The following is a 27922-nucleotide window of genomic DNA, read 5'->3' on the forward strand; positions in this document are numbered from 1 at the left end:
AGGTAGCCTGCTACAGTCAACATTAGGCCTAAGCTAAATACACCACGTGTGGAACTGAAACAATGCCAAACAAAGTTCATTTATGGTCAAGATTTCACAATACAGTAGTGCCTAGTGACCAAGCTATAGTTACTGAAACAGGAGGATTATAACCATTTCATAAGACGTTACCTCGATGTGTTTCTTCAAGTTGGACGGGGAGTTTTTGTAAGATAGAATTTCCATGTGACTGCTACTGATTGCGAGACTTGCTTTGTGTTTAATGGGAGAAGCGAAACAGGTGTATCCTAATTAAAAGTAAAGAAATCAAGAAATGGCAAAAAATGTGGAATGAAGATAAGAAAGGAAGAAGATTATATGAAGTACAAAAGTCAGTTTGAATTCGAAGCATTAATGAACGAAACAGAAGAGAAGAAATAATAATTAGTAGATTAAGAGTAGGTCATACCTACTTAAATGACATGCTTTATAAAATAGGGAGGAAAAATAATGATAAATGTGAGAGATGTGGAGAGAAAGAAAATGTAGAACACATATTGATGAACTGTAAGTCAAATGAACTCGAAAGGGAAGAATTAAAGAGAATAGTTAGAAATATGGGGCATGAATGGAATCTTAAAGGTATATTAGGAAATGAAGGAAACATAACAGATATTCACAAATTAAGGAAAGCATTGTTTATTTATCTTAAGAATACAAAATTAAAAAGTAGAATTTAATAGATATGAAGTAATGCTTCTACACACTCATGTACAGTAGGTGGCGGTATGCACCTTAAAGTTGCTTGTGATCCGCCATAATAGAAAAGAAGAAGAAGAAGAAGTATCCTATTGGTGGTGATGAACAAGCCCAGGCAAGCAGGCTACGGACTTTGTTCGGTAGCCTACTTGCTACTTGCTAATCAGTAGGTGGGATCAAAACACTTGCGTTTCTCTCTTTCGCTTTTTTGTAACGAGTAACTAAACCACACATTGAAAATGTATCGGAGTAAAAGTACGCAATTAAGTTCGGAAATATAGTGAAGTAAAAGTGAAAGTCATCAAAAATTTTCATACTCCAGGAAAGTATGAAGTACTCCAAAATATACTTAAGTAAAGTAGTGAAGTATTTTTACTTCGTTACTATACAACACTGTATATATATATATATATATATATATATATATATATATATATATATATATATATATATGCTATTCAATAAGTCAATTTGAGTTTTTAAATTTGAAATGTCATGTTTTCATTAGTGTAAAGTCATAACAGATAATTTATCCATATAATGTGCTCCACTTAGTGATAAAGTTCCTACATTTTCAATAATATTCTAGCGTATTGAACTGAGTGCAGTAAGTTTTCAGGACTTGTTCAGGAGGAGGAGCTCTACCACCAGCTTGTTTTCCCCCGGGTCTCCTCTGTGCTCCGCGGCTCCTCCAGTGTTTTCCTCCCCTCCCCCGGTCATTCCGTCGGTGTTCCTCCGTTCACACGCTGGAGAGTCAGGCTTTATTAACCATGAGGACGAGCGGAGCGGAAGGAGCCCGTTGAGACCATGAGAAGATGAAGCCGCTGCTGTGGGTCGTTGTTGTTGCTCTGCGGACTCTTACTGGGAGCTGTGGGAGCGGTGAGTGTTAATGAGTCAGTTAGCTGGGAGAGCTAATGGTTCCCTCACTTTCTCAGCCTCGGTGCCCCCCTATGGGAACAGTCAGGTGAATATGCTTAGGACGAACTTTCAGCCTCACCTGTTGGACCGGGGAGGGACAATAAGTGAACTTTCCTCTCCTTAAATGGTGTTTTCCTTAAATGAAGTAGAAACACCAGGAGTGAGGCTGTAAAACTACTGGACCACAATAAACTTTACCTCTGGTCCAACAGGAACATCCACCGAGATGTGGAAGAGGATTAGGGCCACTGGGAAAAGAAAAAAAAGGATTCTGACTTTTTTTTTTGTCAATTCTGAGAAAATGTCAAACTTCTGAGATTTAGTTCTGAAGTCAGAATGTAGTCTTTCAGGAGTCTAATCTTCTTGTGTACACCAGCGGACAGCTGTCTATGAAAGATCTGAACTTTGTACAGATTCATGTCACTGAATCATTTCATGAGCAGTTTGAATATTATCAAACTTATCAAATTTATTTCATTAATTCAATTTCTTTAAAAAAATTTATGAATATTATACAGATTCATTACGCAGAGAAGGATGCGTGAGTGTTTTTATTATAGTTCACTGTGATTATTACATCTTCTGAAAACCCCAAAGTTTCTCCAAAAATTAGAAAAGTCATCAAAATGACTTTGTGAATAGCGTTACTGAGATAAATTAAGTTTTAAAGAATGTAAGTTATTGTTCAACAAAATTAGTTCAACATTTGCATCTGTCAGATTGGACTTTAGATCTAATATTAATAAAAACTGGTACTACTTTATGGAGACCATTGTTTTTTCAGGTTTTCTCTGTGAGCTGTGTGTTATGGTTTGAACCTAAAGCGGAATTTCTCCATTACACACGGCCTAAATTTGTACATTCATGGAAATCTTTGAATGAGTGGCACAAATGCTTTTCTATTTTCATTGACTTTGGAAGATTAGGAGTAAATGCAGGTGTTTTTCTTCGCCAGCATGACAAAACATTGGGTCGACCAAAACTTAGAAGAACAGGAGCGTGTAGGGAACTCTGTGAAGGCAAGAGAAACATATTGGTAGATTTACACAAAGGAAGTCTTTTGAAGATCATCAGTCCCAGCAACTGCCCATGAAGACCAGTTCTACAGATGTATTCTCATTTTCCAGAGATCTGGAAGAAGAACTAAACTTCCCCTCCTCAGATGACAGGAAGTGGGTTAAATTCTTTTAGGAACAAACCAGGAAGTAGCAAGGCTCAAGCTTGACCTGACCCGGAAGCCGCTGGACATTAGATCTTAATATCCAGAGGCACAGACTGTGGACGGTCTGTGGATGATCATCAGACTGTCCACAGTAAACTTTACATTCACATGGACTGATGAGCTGCTCTTATGGACAAACCACGTGGCTTCAGGAGACAAATGAGACAAAGACGGAGCTCTATGGACACAGTGACAAGAAGTATGTTAGGAGGCCTTTCAAACTCAAGAAGACCGAAGCAACGATCGATGACGGTGTTAGCATCATCGGTGCATTGTGCAAAGTGGATGAAGGACGACATATTTCAAATGAGCTGCTAGATGGTTTAACTGCGACAGAGTTGGGGGTTCCCAATGGAGGACAGTGACTGTATGGAGTGGATTCAGCAGACTCAGTAGCTTTATTAAAGGTAGACTATCGCAGCAACCTGATTTAGCTCAACTTTAGCTGCTGAAGGAGACTGGTCAATGAATCTGAACAATGCCTCCGGTTTGTTGATGGTTTTCAAAAAGGTTATCTGTAGCTGCGCTTCTATTACAAACGTGAGCAAATCTTAAACTAAATTATACGACGACGTATTGGGGCCTTTGTAGAAAGGGAATAAAAGGAGAAGTAAATTTCAGTCTAAAAACTTAGAAAAATTTAGATTAATCTCTGAAATTTTCTAGAAAAACTTGGGATGAAACATTTTTGGGACAGTCAGTCCTCCACAGAGTGGGGCTTATCAGGGACCAGCTGTAGAACTGAGGAGTGGAAAGGATGGAATGCCCTGCATGGAGTCCTGACCTCAACCTCAGTCATCTCTTGTGGCTTGAGCCCGTATCCATGGAGGTTAGGGAGCTAAACGGCCTGCAATGAACTCAAACCTTCAAATACTTGGGACCTGTTCTAAAAACACTGAAAAATGTTTAATTTAAATAGGTTAAACACCAAATATACCTTAATATTTATTAATATGAACAGTGGAAACCATCTTGGCACTACCACAGGAGCTAACCTCTACATGCTTCCCTATCTCTGCTCTTGGGAATACAGCCAATCCGAAACAAAGAAAATTGGCTGCAAATGCCAGCCAATTATGTGTCATGTAGCTATTTTTTTGTAATTTTTCAAATATGCTCTACAAAACAAATCTAGAAATAGGCAAATTTTTCACAATTTGTTACATTCCACAAGAAATCAGCAAATAGGATCCACTGCATGTTGGCTGATTTGCCTCAAATGCTCATTAAAGCTGCAGTATGTAACTTCTATAATTTGTTTATTTATTTATTTTTACACATTTGTTGAGACTGTCACTATATTGTGACAGTGAGACAGATTATCTGTGTAAAAAAATCAATTTCCTCTGCCTTCTCCCAGTGCTATCTAACCAACCAATCAGGGTCAGGAGGCGGGTCTTGGTGCTGTCAATCACACTCTTGTGTGGTGCTGCTCATCTCCTTCCCCTCTGCTCTATGCCACCACTACAGCTTTTCCCTGTTGGCAGATCCTATTGTGAATGCTAAGGCTAGTTAGTATGACCACCAACAGACGGTTTTCTTGTAAAGATAAGTTGTTATTCTGCTGTTAGCACATTTAGCAGCGAGTACGTGAGGTTGACTGACAGCACTAAGACCTGCCTCCTGGCTCTGATTGGTTGTTTTTGGTCTGATTGGTTGTTTTTGGTGCATTTCTTCAGACGGCATTAGCAGCTCTGAGAGAAAGTGGAGGAGATCAATCTTTTCAGATTATCTGTCTCATATTATACTGTCACTACATGGTGACAGTTTTAACAAACTCTGGGACTTGAAATGTGCAAATCTCCTGCATTTATCCATCATGTTGCAAAAGAAATCAGTAAAATTAAGAAATAGAAACAAATGGAAGTCCTCTGAGCTTGTAGGAGCAGATGTACTTCCAGGTCATTCTTATTAACATAGCAAAAATGAATAATTTTTCATCTGTGGAAAAAAACCCAAATTATATCTATATATATACAGTATATACTGTATATAGTAGTGTTGGAGTGGTTTAGAAAGTGTCCCCCTCCTCTGCAGGCGTGCTCTTCACGAAGCACCCGTCCAATCAGACGGTGTCTCAGGGGAACCAGGTGAGGCTGGGCTGCGCTGTGGAAGGCCTGACCGAGCCGGACATCATCTGGATGAAGGACGGGGAGAAGCTGTACAGCACGGATCAGGTCTTCCTCATCCTGGGAGAGCAGCACTGGGAGACGTCCCACAGGTCCAGCAGCACCACACTGGAAATGACTGAGATCCGCCAACATGGTTGAGTTCACAGTGCCTTGCAAATTTAGGGGTGCACCGATTGTTGCTTTCTTGGCGATCGCTGATTACCAAGAAACCTGATCTACCCATTCCGATTGTGGCCAATACCAATTGTTTTTTTTGGTCTGAATGTTACTAAATATAGAAAGTAGCTCACCGAGTCAGCTGGCTGGTAAATCAGTGCACCCCTATTGCAAATGTGTCCGTATTGCATTTAATTACAAAACATGGTCATCCTTTAAACTTTTTCTAATTTTGTCACATTACAGCCATACATATTGTTTTTATGTGATAGGCGAATCAATTCCTAGTTTTTCCACATGAATATCTTTTTATTTAAAGGAATCAGAGTGGAAAAAACACACGTGTGCCTTTCAGTGTTTTACGTGTAAAAGAAATGTTGAAAATCCTTTATCCTCTTACTTCCTCTTCACAATTATGCACTAGTTTGCTTTCATCTTTCACAGAAAAATTCAGTCAAATATATTAAAATTTGTGGGATTATTATGAGAAAATGTGAAAATGAAAACGGCACTGTGTCAACAGGTTCAAGCTTCGGGTTTGAAAAACAGGGAAGATGTCTGAATGTGTCACAGGGATTTTGATGTTTTTTTTCTCCCCGTGGCTGTAAGCTCTGGTTCTGAGTGAGTCTGTGAATGCTGCTGCTGTTTTTTCTGCTCTGTTGAAGGCTAAACAGCAGATCAGCCGTAAATAGAGGCTGGGCCACTTTTTGTTTTTAACACTAATCATTCTACTTCTCCCACGCCTCCCTGTACACTTTGTCCTCCTGGCTCTTCTCAACGGCAGATTAAAATTTAACCTCTAATTAACTGATAACACAAAATGGTGTTGCTGTTTTTTTTGCCAACTAGGTGACACGTTTCTAGATTACGGTCAAGCCTTAGCATGGTTAAAACTGTCTTCATCACAGTCAGGACATCTATCTTGCCAGTTCTCAGTGTTTTGGCCAAACCGGTACACCACACAGAGCCGGTCTGTGACTTTTTTTTTTTTTTTAAATTCAAGAGGAGTCAGTAGCTGCGTTTCCGTCACAAACTTTGTCAATGTTCCACTTATATCGAAAAAACAGAATTTCACAATTGCTGTGTTTCCGCTAAATATGAAACGCAATTTAAATCATACTTTAATTAGTTTGTTAATTGGATAAGTCATCCTCCTACTACTTCCTGCCATTGTCTTCTTCGTAGTTTGTGCCAGTGGTGACGTCGTGTTGTGAAGCAAAAAAAGTTTCGATTGAAATACATCGATTTTGACATGGCCAAAAGCACCACCTCATCCTAACACCAAAACGTTTTATCTAAAATGGATTGCACTTGTTTGCTCTTAGTGCATGTGCAAAAAATCCCTGGATGTTTTTCGTCCATTTTACTACAATTCAAAAAGAAAAGTGAATAAAAGGCGGATACTTTGTTATTCTTAGCAGTTTCTACTTTAAGAAGATTTCATTTTGCCTGAATTTGTTGCATCAATTTGTCAGCAGTAGCAGAGAAGTGCAGGACACAAGGAGTCAGAGTTCTGACTCATGCTGCAGGATTTCTGTACAAATCTGTCACTTTTTCAGTTCTAAATCAGGATCTGCTTGACTAAAAGCTGTGATTTATTCTATGCCAGTGAAATGAAAGACGGATTAAAAAAAAAAAAAAATTATGTTATTGGGTATTAGGCAGAGTAGAAAATCTTGGACAAATAAGAAATAAATACACTCATGTTTAATTTTAAGTGGTCGTTATTTCTCATTCAGTGTGCTGAGGTCCTGTCACAGAGCTCTGTCTCCCACTGAAAGCAGATTTCAATCAGGACAGCATGCTTGGCAGCACACTGTGGCCCACTGGGCCACTCGGCTCAGACCTTTGTGGTCCCGCTCTGTCAGCAGCCATTACAAACAGAAGAATGGTTCGGGAAGCAGTACACTGTTCCAATGCTTCCCCAGAGCAAAGGGCCTGATGTAACGATCCCAACGTTTAGAAAGAAGCAGTTGCATGAGCCACTCAGAAAATCCAACCTTCTTTAGTTTTTATTTGAAGTGAGGAAATTCAGTCACTTTCTACTGATTACTTTCTGCTTAGAAGCAAGAAAATGTTCATGGTCTTTCCACAATATAACCCCGTTAGTAAACATAAAGTATTCTTTTGATCTGAAAACAGATCTTTCCCTAAAGATTAGACAGTCAAAAGAAAGAGAATGTTTGGGGGTTATATTTTGGGGAACACTAAAAACAATATGATTTTAGTGTTTCCATTATTTGCATCTAAAGTGAAATGTACATAAACATCCAAAACATTATCCACACTGTCATTAAAAGTATATAGTTAAATGTACTTGATCACCTGACCATCAATAACGAGAACACCTACATACACAACATAAGGCCAAGGTGGAAAACATCAATGTTGATATTATGGTAGTACTCCCATAAATCAATAAAGTAGCTATAAAGCCATTTCCAAGCAATCTGAAGTCCATCATTCTACAGAGAGACATTATTCACAAATAGTAAACATTATTGGCAATATTCCAAGGAGAGGACATCCCAGCCTAGCCTGGTCAAAATCAGCTGCTTGTACTAGGCCTTGGTTCAGAGGGTCTGGAGAAGCGATTGCTTCCTGGAGGCGTGGCCTCTGTTGGCCGTGACGTACGTACAGCGCACTGAAGGGAGACGAGAATCAAGCAGAATTGTGTAGGAAAGTGTGCAATTCTCAAAGAAATCACAAGAAAACCCAAGTACTCTATCTCAGGTAGCACATGATCCACTTATTATGTTAAAGACTAAAAATAATGGCAGTACACGTAGGACAAGCCTGACTTGTTGGAAAGGTGCATGCAACAGTTTCATCTGATCAACCAGGCTTGTGGAACAGATGAGACCACAGTAGAGACACTTGTCTGTAATACACAGCGCTATTGTTGGAGATTTCCAACTGCCTCACATGCGCATATAAACCTTGATTTGTAGCCATAGAGACTGGGCACCTAGCATGGTCACTGGGTTGACCATAAACTCCTGTATGGTGTTTAAGATTTAATAAGATTTTCTGTCAGAGAGATGAAACAATGATGGATCAAATGTCTATTTCATCCAGCCTGTTATAGGCACAATGATGATGACGGTTGAAGGAGTTTGTCCCGCAATCGGTGGGTTGCTGGTTCGATCCCTTCTTTGTCCAGTAGCTCCCCAACAACAGTGTGGGTGAATGACTGAATGTAGTGCGAATTGCTTTGGGGACCTCTGGATGTAACAAAGCGCTGTACAAGTGCAAGTCATTTACCATATTTAAGTATGTACAACATTCATTTTTAGCTTTCTATTTGCAAGGGCTGGGACAAATAGCAGGTTTAACAGGTTCCAGCCGGAACCTTTGTGTTCATATGTTTCTAGTACACCCTTAAATCGGATGCACACGCGACATTCTCAAACAACAACAAAACAAGTTCTCTTGGTTGACTGGGGGTTAAGTTTTTGATTAAAAAATTGATCTGATGAGACGCTGGGAAAGATTATTAATATGATAAGTGAGTTAACCTACCAGTGAAGGTATTCTAGCCTAAACTAGCATCCCAATGCTGAACATGTAGCAGCAATACAGAAGTCTCCAACGCTAATGTCAGCGTCCACAGTCCATATTTCTAAAGAATTTAAATGAATGATCAAGGCTTCCTGAACCACTGGACAGATGAATGGCTAGAATCTGATGATTATTACTAATTATTATTAGTAATAATTAGTAATAATTACTAATAATAATTATTAATAATTAACAATAATTAATAATTATTATTATTAATTATAAGAATTGTGCTTAATTCTTATAATGAATGATGATAAATATTATAAATAATGATAAATTATTTAAAAATATTTTTAATAAATGATTAAAAACAAAGATCTCAGTTGTTTAATTCATATGTCTGTTTGTCAATAATTTAGCGGCAAAAACGTTTTTGTTTTTTTTTGAAAATACTATTTACATTATCAGTATATACAGTAGTTTTCAATTAAAATGTAATTAATTGCAGACCCTCCAATTAATTCAATAAAAAATATTAATTGAGTCTCACCACTACTATTTATTTGAAAACCCATATTGGTGTAGATGCCATCAGAAGACAGTTTTCCTCCACCAAGGAGCTTTGGTCCAGCAGGTTGTTGTTGGTTGTCCATTTGTAGAGGTGATGTCAGCCGATTGTCGTGTCTGTTGGACCTGCAGAGGCAGCAATGCTGAAGCCTGTCCGTGGTTGTGACGTTCTACCTTGTGGTTGCAGTGTGAAGTCAGTCCAGCAGCAGGATGCTGGTCAGTATTGGTGTGTGGTGGAGTCCCACGGTCAGATGTTCGCCTCTGAACGAGCCTGGATAACAGTTGAAGGTAAGGCTGTAAACACGCTGCGGTAGTAAATCTGTCTCTGCGTTTGCTCCTGCTCAGTCCCCTGGTGGTCATCCTCCTCTGCGCCTCCTCCACAGGCGTCCCTCACTTCATCCAGGAACCTCAGGATGTGGCGACGTTCCCCAGCATCCCCTTTGACCTCTCTTGTGCCGCTGTCGGCCCCCCTGAGCCTGTGGAAGTTCTGTGGTGGCTGGGAGGAGTCCAGGAGGGAGGACCCCAACAATCCCCCTCTGTCCTCCATGTCCCAGGTCAGAACCTCTGCTTGAGTGAAAACCCTTCCTGTGTTTGTTCCTGAAAAGGCGCCATCTTGGTCTGATCTGACCAAATCTCCAGTAGGGTTTTACATGTTAGTGTCTGGGATGGTAGGACAGAAAGGGCTTTAATCTGGTCAAATTAGAAAACAACCAGTCAGCATGAAGACGGAGTCTTTGGACCCTGAGAGCTTCTGATGGAAATGAATTGACTGATCGCAATAATAGTCCAGGTTCCCTCTGGGTGCATGTTCAACATGCGCCTGCTGAAGCCACAACTTTGCTTCAGTCTGGTTAAAAGTGTAGCAGTGAACAGTGCAACACGTAGGCATGTCCAGGCATAACCTGGCTTCTAATGGAAATGTCTGCAGGTTTGTACCAGACGTTTGGCTAAACCAGTTGCTTTAATGATACAGCTCACTGCATACCAACACAAACCGCTTTACTGCTGCATCTGCTATCATGGCAAAAGTAGCCAACAGAATCGCTCTGGTAGTAGCGATTAAGTTGGATACTTATATGTAAAGGTTGGTTTAGGTAGGAGAATCTGGAAAATGGCTTCACATTTTCTTGTAAAGTGCTTTATCAAGTCAGAGGACTCAAAAGCGCTTCACACTACAATTAATCAATCATTCACACATTCGTACTCTGATGGTAGCCATGGCTACTATGGGGTCCTCTGACTACCACCAGCAGGCGAGATGGCTGAAGTTTCTTGCCCAAGGAGAAAACGACTAAGACAGATGGAGTGGGGGCTCAAACAGGAAGTCTTCCTCTTGAGAAAACTGCTTTTTACTCTAAATAGTTTAAACTAAACTCTGCAACGAATTTATCTGCTTCTAATCATTCTGCATGGTAATTCAACAACAATGAACCTTCAGAACAACGGACCTAACTATGCAGTGACTGCATATTTAGCTCCTAGAACTGGACTCAAAAAAGCTGATGCTGTGAGTCAGGTGGACTGGATTTAATCTGATGGTCACTTCTACAATACAGAGCTCCACATCAGAACTTCAAAATAAAAGACTGGAAAGTGTTTCAGTTTAAAGTTGAGGCAGAATCTCAAAATTTTAGTTGCTCTTTCTTTGTTGAACATTTCTAATTTGATGTGTCACATGCTCCATACTCCAAGCAGCTTGGAAAAAACAGGCCTTAATACACTTCTCTGTTCTGTACCTGTCAATGATTTACACACAAGGTGACACACACACACACCTGCACATACACACCCAGAGTGTTTCCTGTCAGTAAGGCATGTTGGGACATTGACATCTGAGCTGATCCTGCCTGTTGATGTAGATTGTAATGACAGGGCCTTACATCACTCACTAAATACATTTACAACCACAAACTTCAGCGTATTTATTGGCCTTTTATGTAGCAAACCAACACTAAGTTTTAGTAAAATCCTTCACAAATAAATACCTAAAAAGTCTGACTCGCACTTCTACTCACCTTTATTTATTCAGTAAAATCCAGTATTACCAGTTGCCTTCAGAACCTAATTGTAGTCAGACTCCTGCTTTGTGTTATTTAATCTGAGTCTTTACTCTTCTGCTTCTGGCCTAAGAGATTCTTTAGACAACATTAGAGAGCGAACAACATCATGCAGACCGAGGGACCCATCAGGGATGACGCTGTGGATCCCTGCAGCTCAGATTGGCTTCAGATAGAAATCCTGTCTGAAGCTTTTAATAATCCATTTATGGGACACATCGTGTGTGGTGGCAAGATAAATGCATACACAAGAACCGTCTGGCCTACTGCTAGTGAAACAAGTGGCTCTTTGGACATGACATAACACCTGTTATGAACATGGAGGAGTCTTTATGAATTTGATAAATGATGACACTTTTAATGCAAAGTTGCTCTAAAAGTTGCATTGAAAGTCCAGTAAGAGTGCCAACTTTGCATTAAAGTGTTATTATTTACAAAATAATATAAAGTTAGCACTTCTAAAGTGTCATTATTTACCGAATGACACTTCATGACAACAGTCATAGACATTCATAAAGACTCCCTCATGTTCATGACAGGTGTTATGTCATGTTTATGACAACGTCATGTCAGTCTTATGCACACTCTGTCAAATAAAGTGCTACCGTCTTTTTTTTCAACAGATCAGGTGACATTTGCAGCTCTAAGCAATTTTATTTAATTAAATGTTGTTGTAACTCATATTAATTCAAAATCCTTCATATAGTATATGCAGCCAGAGCTCTAATATAAGGGGTTATATCAAAGCGTATTCTCATAGAAAAAAACACGAAATGCATGAGCTGAAAAGGCCTAGTCAAAGTCCAAACCTAAACTGAGCTGAGAATCTGGGGAAAGCCATGGTGAAGATCTGCAGCAAATAGTTCTTCCATAAAATATTCAGGAGAGGTGGGCTGAATACAGATTCACACCGCACTTTTCAGATTTTAATTTTTTTATAAAAACAAAATGTGAAAAGCTCATCTCGTTTTCCTTCAGCTGCTGTTAAAACTCCAGCTCTTTCCTGTCCCGTGTGTGTGTGTGTGTGTATGTGTGTGTGTGGGTGCAGGTGTGAACAGCAGCATCAAGTTTTACTGCGAGGCGAAGAACGCCAGAGGAATCTCTGTGTCCAGAACCGGAACCGTCCACATTAAAGGTGTGTCCTAATTGTAGTGAGGGACTCTGTCCTGAAAAAAGTTTGTCTTCTGTCACCAGAAGAACATATCCAGGATTAAAAGATTAATGTCTCAGCAAGATCTAAAGAAACTCATTCATGTGTTTAAATTTAGTCGCATTGATTACTGCAACAGTGTCTTCATAGGTCTGCCTAAAGAAATCAGTCAGAATGCTGCTGCTGGCAAGTAGATAGAGCACTCAGTTCTGAAGTCCTTCACTGAGAGAATAGATTTTTATATTCTGATGCTAGTTTATAAATCACTGAAGGGTTTAGCAGCACAACACATTAAAGATCTGCTGTTGTATCAACTTTCCAGAACCTCTCAGGTCTTCTGGTTCTGGTTCTGGTTCTGCTCTGCATCCAGAACCAGAACCAAACATGGATTCAGTTTTTCTGCTTCACTTATCTGGAACAAACTTCCAGAAAACTGCAAAACAGCCGAAACACTGAGTCCCTTAAATCAAGACTTAAAACTCACCTGTTTAGAGTTCTTTGATAAGCAGGAACTGGAACATCAATCAGCTTATTGGTTGTGTATTTGCTTGATGATTTTGATTATATTTGACTAAATGTATTCTTTATTGCTTGTTTCATAACTGATGACTGATATATGTTTTTTATTTCTTTAGTTTTGAAGCATTGAGAAGATTACAAAAGCTTGATTCCACCTCAGGTTCATAGTTTCCAGTCTGTGATCAATTACAAAATTGATCACAGTAAACTCTTTACCGTTTACATTTACAACAAAACAAAAACACAACACAAAGAGGGAGCAAGGGGTACTACTTTGAAAAGACAATCTCTTTGAACTGCCTTGTTGCTGAAATGTTCTATATAAATAAATGACGCACCAATCAGCCTCTCTGTCTGTCTGCTGAAGTGTTGCCAGCAGCTCCGGTGGACCTGCAGCTTCTCAGGATTACAGACAACAACGTTACATTGTCATGGAAACCAGGATTCATGGGTTACTCCCAACTGTCCACCTGTGTGATTCAGGTAAAACACGCACATACACCCCTACACCCACACACAGAAAGGTAGAGGTACATTGTCAGTGGTTGTGCAGCTGCCCCTGCTCCTCCCTTGCAGGTGGTGCGGGTGTCGGGGCGCCGGTGGAACCTCCCCCAGCAGGAGGTGCAGGTTCCTCCTCACATCCACACGCTAACAGGCCTGAGGAGTCACTCCAACTACAGCCTGAGGGTCTCCTGTGTGAACGAGGTGGGAGCCTCCCCGTTTTCCCCGTGGCTGACCTTCATCACCCCGGAGTCAGGTGAAGAAGCTGATGGTGGATGTGTGTTTGAGCTGGTTGCTGCTCACAGCCAGGTGTTGAGCTCAGGGCCTGTTGCAGAGTTTCATCAGTAAACACTGGAGCTGCTGGTCCCCTGCTTAGAGCTGAACCCTCTGGGTCGGTGGGTGTTTGTTTGTGTGTGTATTTGTGTGTGCGTGTGTGTGTGTGCGTGTGCACTGGTCCAGCTGGACCTACTCCAGTGGATTCCAGTCCTCTCTGTACAATGAGCTTTTGTTTGTGGCCTCAATCCATTTATAAGGGCTGGCTAAAGTGATTTTAGCGCCACCTGCAGGAATATGGACCAACATGTTATTTATTATTAGTATTTGATAGAGACAGACGCACAATAACATAGACAGACTGAACAAAGCAGCACTCCCATGCCTGTGTCATGGTGCTTATGGTGTAGATGCTTGTTCCTATGCAGGCTTTTCTAAACTACTGTTTAGATCTAAAAACTATTAGGAAATAAAATAATAAAACGTGATATTGACAACATATCATCATCTTCCTAAAAAAAAAAAAAAGGCCACCTCTATTTTTGCCAAAAGATTATTTAGGAAAAACCAAATCACTTTCGGCAAAAAACGGCGGTGACGACATGCAGGCCTGTTGCAATAAGCTGTATGGTCTCATTACCATATTATCGTTTATCGCAATAACTTGAGGGAGAATTTATCATCCAGCAAAATTTGATCTTTATGTGTATGATGGAAATCATACACATAAAGTAAAGAAATAAAAAACATGACAATAAAAAAAGAAACATTAGCTTCTGGATGACATGCCCAGAGTTTAGTTTGTTTTTTGCACATATTGAAGCTGTTTATAGACTTTAAACTGACAGAAAGTGAGTCACATTCTTTGGATCCTCCAGAGAGAGAGTACTTTGAGCAAAACTGCTTCTACAGTTGCCGTTTGAAGTTGTTCTGTTAGCGCTGCTGTTGCCCTGCGATCTCCGTGTAGAGTAGCTTAATGGTTGAAGTCCATTTTGTCTAAACATTTAAAAAGTCAGATTTTATAGAATTGGAAAAATCCAGAATACCGTGTCCAGCCAGACTAGAGCTGAAGTGACCCACTTTCAGCTTTGGATTGTTCCGCCAACATGGCAGCTGAGATTGTAACGATGTTAAAGAAGAAATAGAGCTGGTGCTGACTGAACTGTGTGGCCCTGTCTGCAGTGCCCTCTGTGGCCCCCAGGAACCTGAGCTTTGAGCTGTCAGGGCAGCAGCTGTCTCTGCAGTGGGCCAGGCTGAAGGAGGATGAGCTGCAGGGGAAACTGCTGGCCTACAAGCTGCAGTGGACTCATGGAGGAGAACCTCAGGTGAACGCTCCATCATAGCACAGCACACCGTCCATGACTCCACCACCAAAACAAACCACCTCATGGTTTGTTTTCAACATTTAGAGCTGCACTATGTAAATGTTATAAGGAATATGTTGTGTCACCATGTCATGACAATTTAATATAAGACAGATAATACACGGGCCTGATTGACAGCGCTAAGACCCACCTCCTGGCTCTCATTGGTTGTTTCTTGTTAGCACTGGGAAAAACCAGAAGAGCTTTTTTTGATTATTTGTTTCATAACATTCAAAACAATTATATAAAGGTTACATACTGCAGCTTTAATATATAGTAAAATCATTGATGTTCTGTCTACAATGGAGAACCAAGGCCTCATTTATACATTTTTGTTTTTTCTTTTTACTCTTTCCTTTGATTTATTTTGTTAGTATTTCCTTCTAATTTATGTAAAGCACTTTGAACTGCCTTGTTGCTGAAAATGTGCTATATAAATAAAATTACCTTACAATGGAAGAATAGGATGGACACACACCTGTCAGGGTTTTTCACCCTTTTCTGTTTTTTTGTTTTACTAATCTGAAAGATAAATCTGATTTGATGAAAATTTTGAGTGATATGTGTGTGTTCATAATGAGCATTCTTGATCCCAGTGTTTCCATGAGGCTGGAGGGAATGTCACTCCCTGATTTATTAGATGTACCCACTGATTCTTTTGCTTCATTAAGTGTAAACTGTTTTCACTTTCTCTGTTAATCACTGCAGCAAGTCCTGTTGGGGAGTTCTTACAGTAACTCTTTATTTGAAGGAGTGTGCATAAGACTGGCATTTATGTCATGAGTCATACATGTTATGACTCATGACATAACATTTAATGCAAATATACATTGAAAGTTGGATTAAAAGTGCTTTAAGCGGGTCAATAAAGCATTATTTGGTAAATAACTACATTTTTATGCAAAGTTGCATTAAAACTTTCATTAAAAGTCAACTAAGAGTCATCTTTGCCTTAAAAGATTTATTATTTACCAAATGACACTTCATGACAACAGTCATAAACATTCATAAAGACTCCTTCATGTTCATGACAGATGTTGCGTCATGTTTATGACAGTGTCATGTCAGTCTTATGCACACCCCCTCAGATAAAGTGTTAGCGTTTTTACTTCTTAATCTGATTTCACTAAATCTGTTTCTGTTTGCTGCTGTTAAAGCTGTTTAGTTAATCCGTAATAAGCCAGGTGTGATTGTGTAAGTATTTCGTGTCTTAGAGTTGGAGGGAACTGGAGGTGTTTTTTGTTGTTGTTTTTTTAAATTACAGATCAGAGAGGATATTATCTAGAGCAATCAGGACAGACTCAAGCAGCAGCTCCCTGTCGCTGCCATCAACCTGCATGGCCTGGGGGGCATTCAGGGTCTGATGGAGGGTCCTGTTCTGTCCTAGCGGTTCCAGAACCAGCTACAGTTCTTCATATCTCCAACTGTGTGTCTCCAGGAACCTCTGCTGTTTAAGCAGAACTCTACTCCGATGTTGGACGCAGCCCGTTTCTTCAACGCCTCCATCCAGGTGGCAGCCTGCACCGCGGTTGGCTGTGGACCCTGGAGCCCCCCGGTGCTGGTGATGCCTGCCTCAGGTAACCTGTCAGGGGGTTTAACCAAGGCGATATTCACCTGATGAATGCTTCCTCTCAGGCAGCAGAATGACTTCCTGTTAAACAGATGTTTGCTTCCTATCAGGATTGCTTTAGTTTTGTTTTTCTCAGTACAGTTCAGTTGGTCTGATTCAGTTAGTTTTTAAAGTATGTTTGCTACTTTTTATTAGTTAAATATTGCTGCAGTTTTTGTTGGTATTATCTATAGTACTAGATTTCAATTTTTCATACATTGGTTAATTTTAAGGTGCAGGATTTAAAAAGGTCAACGTACTGTACTGTGATTATGTATACATAGGTTGGATAATGAATACTAACCAGAAGAAACATTTTTCAAAAGATTTTTTTACAGTTATTGTTAAACAACCAACTGACTCTGGTGTTTTCTCCCAACCTTTGCTGTTACTATTTTGTGGACTAGCATAACATATGGACTAACATCATTTGCTGACAGCTGATGTAAACTGCTTGTGTGGGGGAGGGGGAATTATTATTTCACATCAGTTTGAAATGCAAATAAGTACATTCATAAATACAAAAACAAAGGATTTCATATTTATATTTTCTTTCTTTTGTTTTGTTTTATAAACACACAATATAGTTCCAGTCAGTTATAGTTCCCTCCCCCCCATTAATTATCGGTTTTGTAATTTCATTAGTTAACTATAATAACCTTCCTTACTATATATGATTTCCTGTTGGATTCTCGTCTATTTAAGAGAGTAGATTTTAATTATTATTGTGAAGGATTATTCTGTTCCATTCTGTTTTAAACTGGACTGATGTCTGCCCGCCTGCTGCTCCGTCAGCTCCTGTCCAGGTGCAGCGGAGCCGCATGTGGGTGGGGCTGCTGCTCGGCCTGCTGGTGGCCACCATCGTTGGGCTGCTGCTCACCATCGCAGCTCAGCGCAGAGAGAAGGAAACAAAGTTTGGGTATGGTGCCTGATGTGTGTGTGGGTGTGTGTGCGGGCGTGTGTGAGTGAGTGAGTGAGATGTCTTGTTTGAATCTGAACACACAGAGGAAGAGAGTTGATCTGGTTTTTGCGTTGTGTCTGTTTGCAGTTCAGCCTTTAAGGCTCCTGGTCCAGAGAGTTCGGTGTTCTTCACTGCGGCTCGGTCGTTCAGCAGAAACGTGGCTGATCTGCACGAGTCCACCTGTGAGTGAACGGTTTCCTACAATACCTTCTTCTGCTCGGAGCTGGTACAGACATTTAATGTCTCTTTACTAATGACACTGCTGTGGAAAAGTATTTGCCACAGCAGTTGCTTTCCCACCTTAAACATTTGCCCCCTTAAACAGCAAATGTTTAAGGAGGCATTTGCTGTCGGGACATTTGCTAGCTAGCTGAGACGCTAATAGACTTCTTTTTTCTGTTTCAGATCAAAATCAGAATTTACTGACATATGAACATTGTTGGTCAAGTTCCTTCTTTCAAACATGAAATGATTTGATGAATTTTTTGTTGTGTATGTGGAAAATAACCATCTTTCTAGTAGAGATAGATACTGAACACGCCTCTAATCATACATTTTGGTAAATAACGGCATCACCGTCATTCTTCAGATCAGCAGCCGCTCTTCAGAGCCCAGCTTCGTAACCATGGCAATCAGGTGTTGTAGCTAGCCGTTACCGCCCGATGCGTTGATGGCGGCGTCCTGTAGGCTTCTAACGCCTCAGGCAGGTTTGGGTCTCACATCACACTTGGGGATCTTGCTGCATGGCACTTCAGTTTGCTTTTGGCTCGGCTTCAGTTTTTCCTGAACTGTAGCTCTAGGTATCTCTGAGGTCATCTGCGTTATTCAGAAGTGGACTTGGACTTTTTGGCCTGTTGCAGAAAGTTACTCTCTTGCAGTTATTTTGGTGAACCGTTTGCTACTGCTCCATGTTTTCTCCATCAGTGGATAGTGGTTCTCTCTAGTCCCAAAGCCTAAGATGCATCTCTATAAACCTTTCCAGACTGATTGATGTCAGGGAGTTAATTTCTGATTTGTTTTTGAATTTCTTCAGATGGAACATGATGTGTAGTTTGTTTTCAGATTCTATTTAGGTGATTTTGTGATTCTGCGGTTTTAGCAGCAATGAGATGAAAAGACAAATTGGTTAATTACACATTATTCATGATTAAACAAGTAAGGTGAAGACTTTTTGATATAAAGCCAGGTAGGCTTCTTTCATCTTTCGGAAACCTCTTTTTGTATTTACTAAGGTTATCTTTATCTGATATTAAAATTTTCTTGACCTTTACATGTGGCAAAAAAAAACCTAAAAACAGATTAATTCTGTAAGTAGCCAATATTTTCTTCCAGCAATTTACGTCTGTCATCAGGCTAAAGTTGAAGCAATATGACGATTACTCATTTATGATATCTTGGTTCTCCTTTCTCTCCTCTGCTCACCAGGAGATAAGTTGAAATGTAACACTTTATAAACTGAGGTGATAATTACAGGTTGGGATTACCTTTGACTGTGTCTTCCTTCCTTCAGTGGACAGTCTCTGCATCAGCAGTGAGCTGAAGAACAAGCTGCAGGATGTGTTGATTTCAGAGAGACTTCTTACTCTGGGCCACATGCTGGGAAAAGGTAACGCCTCCACATAAACCAGTCAGTAGCAATCCGAGCAAATATTTGGTTTGGTAAAGCAACACAAAAATGAGCTGAAAATTAAGGGGAACAAAAACACCAGAATCGTTTCATATTTATTCTGCTAATATTATCACCTTAATATTTGTAAATAAAAAATAAAATATCTTAGTCTTCTTGCCCTGATACTTCGTTATATTTGCATTTCTAGCCTCTGCCGCCATTTTTAAAAAATAAATACATTTTACTGACACAAACTTCTACAGCTCTTCTCTGGCAGCTGTGTACTCTCTGTGTAGGCTACTTCTTCTACTGGGTTCAACAGGTAGACTGTTGATTAATTTGAGCACTGCTGCCATCTAGTGATAGCAAGTTAATATAGCAGTCAAAACGTGAAAAAACTTGAATCCAAAAACGTCTAAAAAGAATTTGTGTACTAAAAATATCAGATTCAACAAATATGTTTAAATATATTAGTTCTAAGACTAGTAAAAAAACCATTAACAAATCCTTTAACAAAATAGAAATTCTGTTGAGTACATTGAGTACATTCCTCAGTTCAGGAAAATTCATGAACTGAGTGAAGAAATGGAATGATGTGATATAGAAGCTGGATGTTGTTGTGTGTATGTTAACCTTTACAGGTGAGTTTGGCTCAGTGCGTGAAGCCATTCTGAAGACTGATGACTCATTGATGCAGAAGGTGGCTGTCAAAGTGTTGAAATGTGAGTCATCATGGGATTTCTATTTCCTGTTTTCCCAAGTAGAAAAAAAGAACATAAAAATGAGAGTATTGATTAATCCAAGTGGAAATGCTTGTTTGAATAGCAGCATTTTCAGCTGGTATTTAAAGACAGACAAACAGAGAGTCCTTTGCTGTGAGTGGGGAATGTGGAAGTGTTTTCCAAATGGAGGATGTGTTGAACTAACTTGGCCAAAGTGCCTCCAAATTTATTATGCGAAGACTCACGAAATTTGCTACTTACATTCGAGTGAGGCTTTCCCATCCTTTCATTATCTACTTTCTTCCAGACTTCAACAATCATGCTGGCCAGAGTGTTTGTGACATGTCAAAGAAGTCAGGGTCAAAACATTGCAGCATGTAAATGTGTGTGTTTTCTTGTGCAGCTGACATCACCTCTTCAGGTGACATTGAACAGTGTCTAAAGGAGGCTGCATATATGAAGGACTTCCACCATCCTAATGTCATCAAGCTCATTGGTAACACACCAGCAAAACACACACAGAATGCTTCAACAAGCTGTCAGGAAGCCCAATTCACAGTCTGTTGTGTGCAACAGGAGTGAGTCTGCACCGGCGTCCTGCCCAGCGGCTGCCAATCCCAATGGTGGTCCTGCCGTTTATGAAGCACGGGGATCTGCACACCTTCCTGCTGTTGTCCCGTTTGGGGGATGACCCATTTGTAAGCAACTGGTTATGAATAATTTCATGCTTGCACCTGATACCTGATAAACTCCTGACAACATACTGTCTCTGCTTTAGGACCTCTCTCTCCAGACTCTGGTGCAGTTCATGCTGGACATCGCTCGGGGGATGGAGTATCTGAGCAGCAAGAGCATCATCCACAGAGACCTGGCCGCCCGAAACTGCATGTCAGTCAGAACACTTATCTGAGGTTTAGCTGACATTTACCAACTCCAGTAGAAAACACTGGTCTCAGTTGGACCTAAAAGATTTTTTGATAATTTTATGATCTTTATCACCTTAAAAATGGATTAAAGTTAAAAAGCAGTGTAGCACTCCATCTTTCGTCTGTGGAAAGGTAGAGAAGTAAAAGAAAAGCAGGACTACTTTTTTTTTCTTTCTTCCTTGGATTAAATTTGGTGTTGATGCTGTCGTCACTTAAGCAATTGCAATATTAATTAGGTCATTTATTTTTCACAATTAGTGACCTCACTTGAAATGGAGTCCATTTGAAATGCAGTCCCTCTGACGTAACTTTAGTTTTAATCAACTCCTCATTTATTGAGTTAAAAAAAATGTGGCGATGGTTAGGGTTGGGGTTAGGCTGTAGAAAATAAATGGGAGTCGATGTAAAGTCCACACAAGTCATGAAAATATGACTGTGTGTGTGTGTGTGTGTGTGTGTGTGTGTGTGTGTGTGTGTGTGTGTGTGTTACAGGTTGAACGAGAACATGTCTGTGTGTGTGGCAGACTTTGGGCTCTCTAAGAAGATCTATAGTGGAGATTATTACCGTCAGGGCTCCGTTTCCAAACTGCCTGTCAAGTGGATCGCTCTAGAGAGCTTGGCAGACAACGTGTACACCACTCAGAGCGATGTGGTACTCACACACACACACACACATTGCTATCAACACAACGCAAAAGGCTAACTTATTAACTTATGGATTAACTGTGGTTTTATGCAGATGTATTTATTTAACTGTTTCAGTGGGCGTTTGGTGTAACAATGTGGGAGATCATGACCCGGGGTCAGACTCCATATCCTGGAGTGGAAAACTCTGAGATCTATGAGTTTCTGATCAAAGGAGAGCGTCTGAAGAAACCTGCAGACTGCAGAGAGGACATGTGAGTCTTTACACAACAACAGACGTTGAGAATATTTAAGTTTATGATGTATCATATACAGTGTTAGAGGTGAACTTTTGTGTCACATTTCGCCCCCCTTTTTCACATGTTTGTTGGTATGAGATGGATGATCTGCGAATAAATGCAGCTCTTCTGCCAGTACAAACTACAAACAACCAATCAGAGTTAGAAGGATCTGAGCACTGTCAATCACCCTCCGTGTGGCGCTGCTGATTCCTTCCCTCTCCCTTTCTCTCTGCTACCTTTCATCTAGCATAGCCTGTTGTGAATGCTAATGCTAGCAAGCATGGCCACCAATGATGGTGTGTAAATAGTTTTCCTGTAACGGTAAGTTGTTTCTCTGCCAATAGCACGATGAGCAGGGAGAACATGAGGTCGGCTCTGATTGGTTGTTTCTGACCGGGAGTGGATAATTTGTTCAGATAACAATAGTGGATCCTCATAGAGGAGGTTGAGATCGATCTGTTCACATATTATCTGTCTCATACCATGTCACAATATGGTGACAGTTTTAACAAATATGTGAAAAACATATACAGTATTTCATAAAAGCTACTTACTGTGGCTTTAACATTTCAAAATGCTTTTACAGTGACCTTTCTAATGCATTTTCTGAATTTCAGCAGTTTTTTATTTTTTCGTCTTCTGTCTGTTAGTTATGAGATCATGCACAGCTGCTGGAGCCCAGTCCCCAAATGCCGTCCCAGTTTCCCGCAGCTGGTCGCTCAACTGGAGGCGCTGCACCTGGCCCTGTCCCCGGTCGCCCCTCTGAAGGAGTCTTTGCTCTACGTCAATCTGGAAGAGGATAACAGCGAGACGGACAGAGAGGAAGGAGCCGTGGGGGTCCTGGGGATACTGGGACCGGAGACCGCAGTGGAGGGCTCCAGCTGGAGCGTCCCCTGGCAGCGCCGGGCAGAGGACGAGGAAAAGGACTGGCTCATGGTGGGCTCTGGGGCTGCGCTGGCCATCGGAGGGGACTACAGGTACATCATGGGGCCCTGTGGAGCTATCGCTGAAGAAGCCGAGGAGGTGGGCTCGGTGGAAAGAAGAGGGGATTTAGCAAACGGACCAGTTGATGAGCTACGGGACGAAGACGATGACGTTGTAATTAACGTTTGATCGATGGACCTGGCATGGCCCAGATTTGCTCCTCTCTCCTGATCGGCTGTTCACTTTATTTCTCAGAGCAGCTGCAGTCGGTAGAGACCAGGTAAGGTACTAATGGACCAACTCTCCCAGGCAAAGTGACCTTCATCTGTTGCCAGCACACATTCCTGGCATGTTGTTGAGTGAGTCAGTGGTTGAGGAGCTCAGAATCTCTGAGTCGTTTCAGAGATTTGTTTGTAAAAGGAGGAAATATTTCTTTGGTTCCAGCTTCTGAGGCAGAAAAAATTAACTTAAATACCTTAGTTTTTCGCTAGTTTATCATGAGGTCAATAATAGGAATAAACAGTTTGAAAACATTTCTCACTCTGAGAGCCGCTAACCACCCGCTATACGTTTGGTGAAATAATTACTAGAGAAATCAGCTGGTGATTCTCAGAGTCGGATGATTTTCATCTGACCAGAGGCTGGCTAAAAAACGACATCTTTTTAGGTTCAGTAAATGCACCATGATGTGGAGGCCGTTACTTGTGGCAAGAACTCAAAATTAGCTGATTTCAGTCACTGTGAAGAGTGAAGAAGCACAGAGGTGGAAGAAGCTACTTATAAGGAAACAGTGTTTTTTTACAATTCATCAATGTCTGCATAGAGGGAGAGATGTTCAGCAGACCGCTTGAACAGAAAACAAGCAAATGGTTTCCGTTGATCTTTTTGAGTTTTCCGTGTCTGTTGTAAATAGTAAAGCCATAGAGTTTTCTCTACAATATTCCGTTCATGACTACGATAACTGGTGCTAATTCCTAATCCAAGTTTAAGATTTTTTAGCAAAAAATGGTAAAAAAATGTTAGCTTGATGACATGCAGAACTCAGCTAATTTAAATAATGACTCGTGATGACAGGGAGGGTAGAAAAAGTGCTACAACAGCAATTTAGAAATGACTGAAATCGGGATAAGCGTGTAAAAACTCCAGAGAAGAAATCGGCCACAGAACTGTGATCTGTGGATCTGTGGAGGGTAACTGTCACTGGTAAACCGTGATACTGACGGTAAACATTTGGACTTTTCCCTGTGGTTTTGCTCCACGTTACACAATAATTTAAAACGATTTAAGCCTCTTTATTGGTGACATTGTGAAACTTGCTCTTTTTTCTTAAGAACTGTGAAGCTGGGTTGTTCCAGGATTCTGCATTTGGGTGAGACGTAGACGTAGGCGGGTATTGAAAACGGTTTGGAGTCCATCTACAAAAGTGAAGTCAGTATTATCTGATGGGAGTTGATATTATCTCCGCTGATGATTTACCGACTCCTTCTTGGAATGATCAAAGCAAATCCTCTGCAGAAGACACAGGGATTGTCCTGCTGTAAAAACATGACTTGTTCGGTGTGGAAAACTTTCTACATGAACCGGTTTGTTTCCGCTGGGAGAATAATGTTACTGGAGGAGAGGCTTGGGACATGCGGACATACAGGGAAGCTGCACAGCTCTGCACTTGAGCTTCCTCATTATCAACAAGAAAACAAGCTGAGGAAATGGCGTCGTCATGTTTTTTATATTCTTCCTTGTTAACCAGCGTACCAGCTAATCAGGCTGGAGTACGAGGCAACAGCTGCTGCCACAGTGACACACTGCAGGATCTAGGCAATGAGAGAGATGGTATTAAATGCATAGTCAGTGATAACTCAGCAGTCAGATGGGACGGCCCAGTTTGACATGCAGAACTTTAACAAGCAGGCGTAGAACGTGCCTCAGTGTTAGCAACAGGTAAAGAGCAATAATGTTGTACATAGGAACAGCTTTTAATGGTTTTATTGGTAACATTTCTGACAGTAACACTGTTTTTCAATGAGTTGTCAATAAAGCTATTTAATTATGGCAGCACTAAGAACTCTGGGTAAGCTTTTATTGTGTAGCAGAAGGCAGTGAAGGTCTGACATGTCACATAAAATCCTGGAAAATAAATGACATGCGCAAGGATTACAATAAATATCAGCCTTTAAAGAAGGGATATTATGTAAAATCAACTGTTTTGAGCTGTACTTCATGTTACAATGTTATTCCCTCATCAAAAACATACCTGGAGCATTGCTTTGATTCTTGAAGGCATGTTTAAGAAATCCTTTAATCTCCCATGGCAACCATTCGGGGATGCTCCGCCTATTTCCACTAAGCTCCTCCTCTGAGCTGCAGTCTCCAGCCAAGCTCTTCCTCATAGAGCACCACTCCCCCCCTCAGCTCCTTCAGTCTAGTGGCAGCAATTAGCAAACACCTGATGGAACCGCACATCCACTGAGCTCATCATAGGAGCTACTTCTCAGTGAAACACTCCTAAGAACGGTTGTAAAGAGCATAACAGAGGAGCCATGTTGTGATGACTTTCTGAGGGCGAAGTGTTGGAAAGAGTAGGAGCTTCTTAAAGAGACAGAGGCCTAATTTCAAGGCATTAAACTTCAAAGTCAAATTTGTTTTATGTTTGCTATATATAGCATTTTTCAACTGAAGCTAACAGTTACTTGTGTGTATGTGCATGGAAAATACATAATATCCCCTCTTTAAAACTAAGAGTTTTTGTTTTGCAAACAGGTTATTTCACAATAATCAAAACTCTCTTGCTAGCTGTTAGCATCTTGTAAATCAGGCTATTTGCATTCCCAAAGCTCCCAAATCAGACCTTTTGTCCTGGGGACTAAACTGTTTGGTCTGGTAGTCAAGGCTACAGGTGAGTAGAAGATGAACCAGCAGTTGTTGCCTTGGTGAAAATGTGCTGCTCCATTTAACATGCTAATGTTAATACGTTGGTGTTGACTTTATTAGCCCCTCTGGGACATGATGTGGCACATGTGAAATGGTTTTAGACATGTTTTTAACCTGAAGCGTGTGCAGTCTGCTGATCATGGTGAACTGAACTCTTAAAATTTAAACCATGAGTTTACATAACTGAATAAAAGGACAAATTTTTCATTTTCTCACTGTCTGAAGTTTAATCAGATCAAACATCTCTTGTTTTAGCCTAATCAGAATCACCACAATTCTACTTGATAATTGCCAGTAAACAAAGTGAGGAAAATGTTTTTAGAGATTATTTTGTAATTTTCTTCGTATTCAGAAGTTTACATTTCCGTTATCAGGGATAATTGTATTTTGAAGTGTATGACTTGAGTCAAACCTCTTGGGTTTCCTCTCAGAGGTTTCTCACAGTAGTTTACTGGAGTTCTGATGGTCACACTAAAACATTGACTTTGTCGTCCTTAAGCCACTTTGGCCGGATGCTTTGGGTTATTGTCCATTTGGAGCTTTAGCTTCCTGGCTGACATCTTTAATGTTCTTTATTCATAATGCCATTACTTTATGAAGCGCACCAGTTCCTCCTTCATCAAAACGGCCCCACCACATGACGCTGCCTCCCCCATACTTCAGTTAGAACGGTGTAGAGGCTTCCAAGTGTCGGCCTTGGTTTCCTCCAAATAAGGTTTCCAAAGCCATGACATCATCACCATCATCATCATCTGGGCTTTCCCTTCTTGTTTGAAGAGATAGTAATCATTCTGTATGTACACATCTGATTTCAAAGATATTAATAAATAAATCTCTGTTTCATTCTCCTGTTTTTGCAGCATTTGGTAAATAGAAATAATTTTGGTAATTCTAACTGACCTAAAGCAAGAAAAGGTTAGTCTGATTTGACTTCACACAGTGAGGGAAGAAAATGTGTGTTTTTATTTAGTGTATGTAAACTTCTGGCTTCAACTGTAGCTGCTTTAGGTTTTCCTAATAATGTGCTGCATTGTGAGGTTTTAACTGCCTTTTCTTAACCTTTCTGTAAATCACTGACTTCAGATCTGTGGGGAATACTGAGGTGGGCTGAACTTGTAAAAAATAAAGTGTTACTGGTGGCACTGGTGTCTGAGGATTTCTGTTGGCAGCAGCAGACTAACGATGTACGACCCTTACATCAGTACTGAACTGTAGGTGTGAGATAATAAGTGTGCCATGACACTAACACATCCATAGATAAAATAACTATAAATCATGTTATCAAAGTATTCACACACTTCATCTTTTATTTGAAATGTACAACCACATATTGACTGCAGCAAAGTCATCTCTACATTTATTACACTTAGAATATTGTTTTAACTTTCATACATACACATTAAATTCAGGTGAAGGTTTTAAAGTAGAAAGGTTTTGGTAACACTTTATTTGAAGGGGTGTGCAGCAGACTGGCATAGTGCTGTCATAAACATAACACCTGTTATGAACATGAAGGAGTCTTTATGAATGTTTATGACTTGTCATGAAGTGTCATTCGGTAAATAATGACACTTAATGCAACGTTGTACTAAAAGTTGCATTAAAAGTGTAAACTTTGCACTAACAGTGTCATTATTTACCAAATGACACTCCATGACAACAGCCATAAACGTTCATGAAGACTCCATGTTCATAACAGGTGCTATGTCGTGTTTATGACATTATGCCAGTCTATGCACACCCCTTCAAATAGAATTATCAAGGTTTTAAAAAAAAATTTTTGCAAAATGTGTTATTCCTTTTTGCCGTTCACATGCACATATTGTAAGTCTTGTTAAAAGCCAAATTTGTCTTATTTTTAAGACCATTCATTCAGCCAGCTGACCTGCAGTGTGCGGTGGAAGAGAGAGGGAGCACGGGGTTACTTTATGCTTCAAAAATCTGAAGTCCTTTCTGCTCGCTCCGCCATTGTATTTAGTGTATTTTGGCCTTGTATGTGGCCAGATGGCAGCGATGAGCAGACGCCTGCTGTGTCCTGGTGAGTCCAGGGAGGAACTGTTGGTATCGAGTATGACTTCATGTACCAGGTAAACCATATGACAACCCAGTTTCTTTGGGAGACATAAATCTGTAAAGGTGTTGTGGCAAAGTTTTAGCTTGGGATGTACCGATGGGAAAATTTGGGCTGATCTTGATATCCAGTATTGATATTGCTG

General features: G+C 40.4%; 1 protein-coding gene and 1 long non-coding RNA gene across 2 annotated transcripts; one reads left to right on the forward strand and one right to left on the reverse strand.

Moving 5' to 3' along the window:
* Positions 1–1387: 1387 nt before the first annotated feature.
* On the forward strand, positions 1388–26848 carry tyro3 (TYRO3 protein tyrosine kinase). The gene is made up of 19 exons (XM_032547456.1): positions 1388–1617; positions 4916–5099; positions 9425–9525; positions 9621–9791; positions 12343–12429; positions 13331–13446; positions 13540–13720; positions 14920–15062; positions 16540–16678; positions 17506–17629; positions 17759–17853; positions 19182–19277; positions 19922–20002; positions 20406–20498; positions 20579–20700; positions 20781–20890; positions 21421–21580; positions 21691–21827; positions 22505–26848. Exons 1-19 carry the CDS (start codon positions 1554–1556, stop codon positions 22965–22967), a joined length of 2667 nt encoding a protein of 888 aa, XP_032403347.1. The 5' UTR covers positions 1388–1553; the 3' UTR covers positions 22968–26848.
* On the reverse strand, positions 16344–19264 carry LOC116709109 (uncharacterized). Its single transcript, XR_004336819.1, has 2 exons — positions 19156–19264; positions 16344–16683 (listed from the first exon to the last, which is right to left on the reverse strand). It is a non-coding gene; the product is annotated as an uncharacterized LOC116709109 (long non-coding RNA).
* Positions 26849–27922: the final 1074 nt, after the last annotated feature.

Source organism: Xiphophorus hellerii, chromosome 19 (assembly GCF_003331165.1).
Source record: "Xiphophorus hellerii strain 12219 chromosome 19, Xiphophorus_hellerii-4.1, whole genome shotgun sequence".
Taxonomy (NCBI): Eukaryota; Metazoa; Chordata; class Actinopteri; order Cyprinodontiformes; family Poeciliidae; genus Xiphophorus; species Xiphophorus hellerii.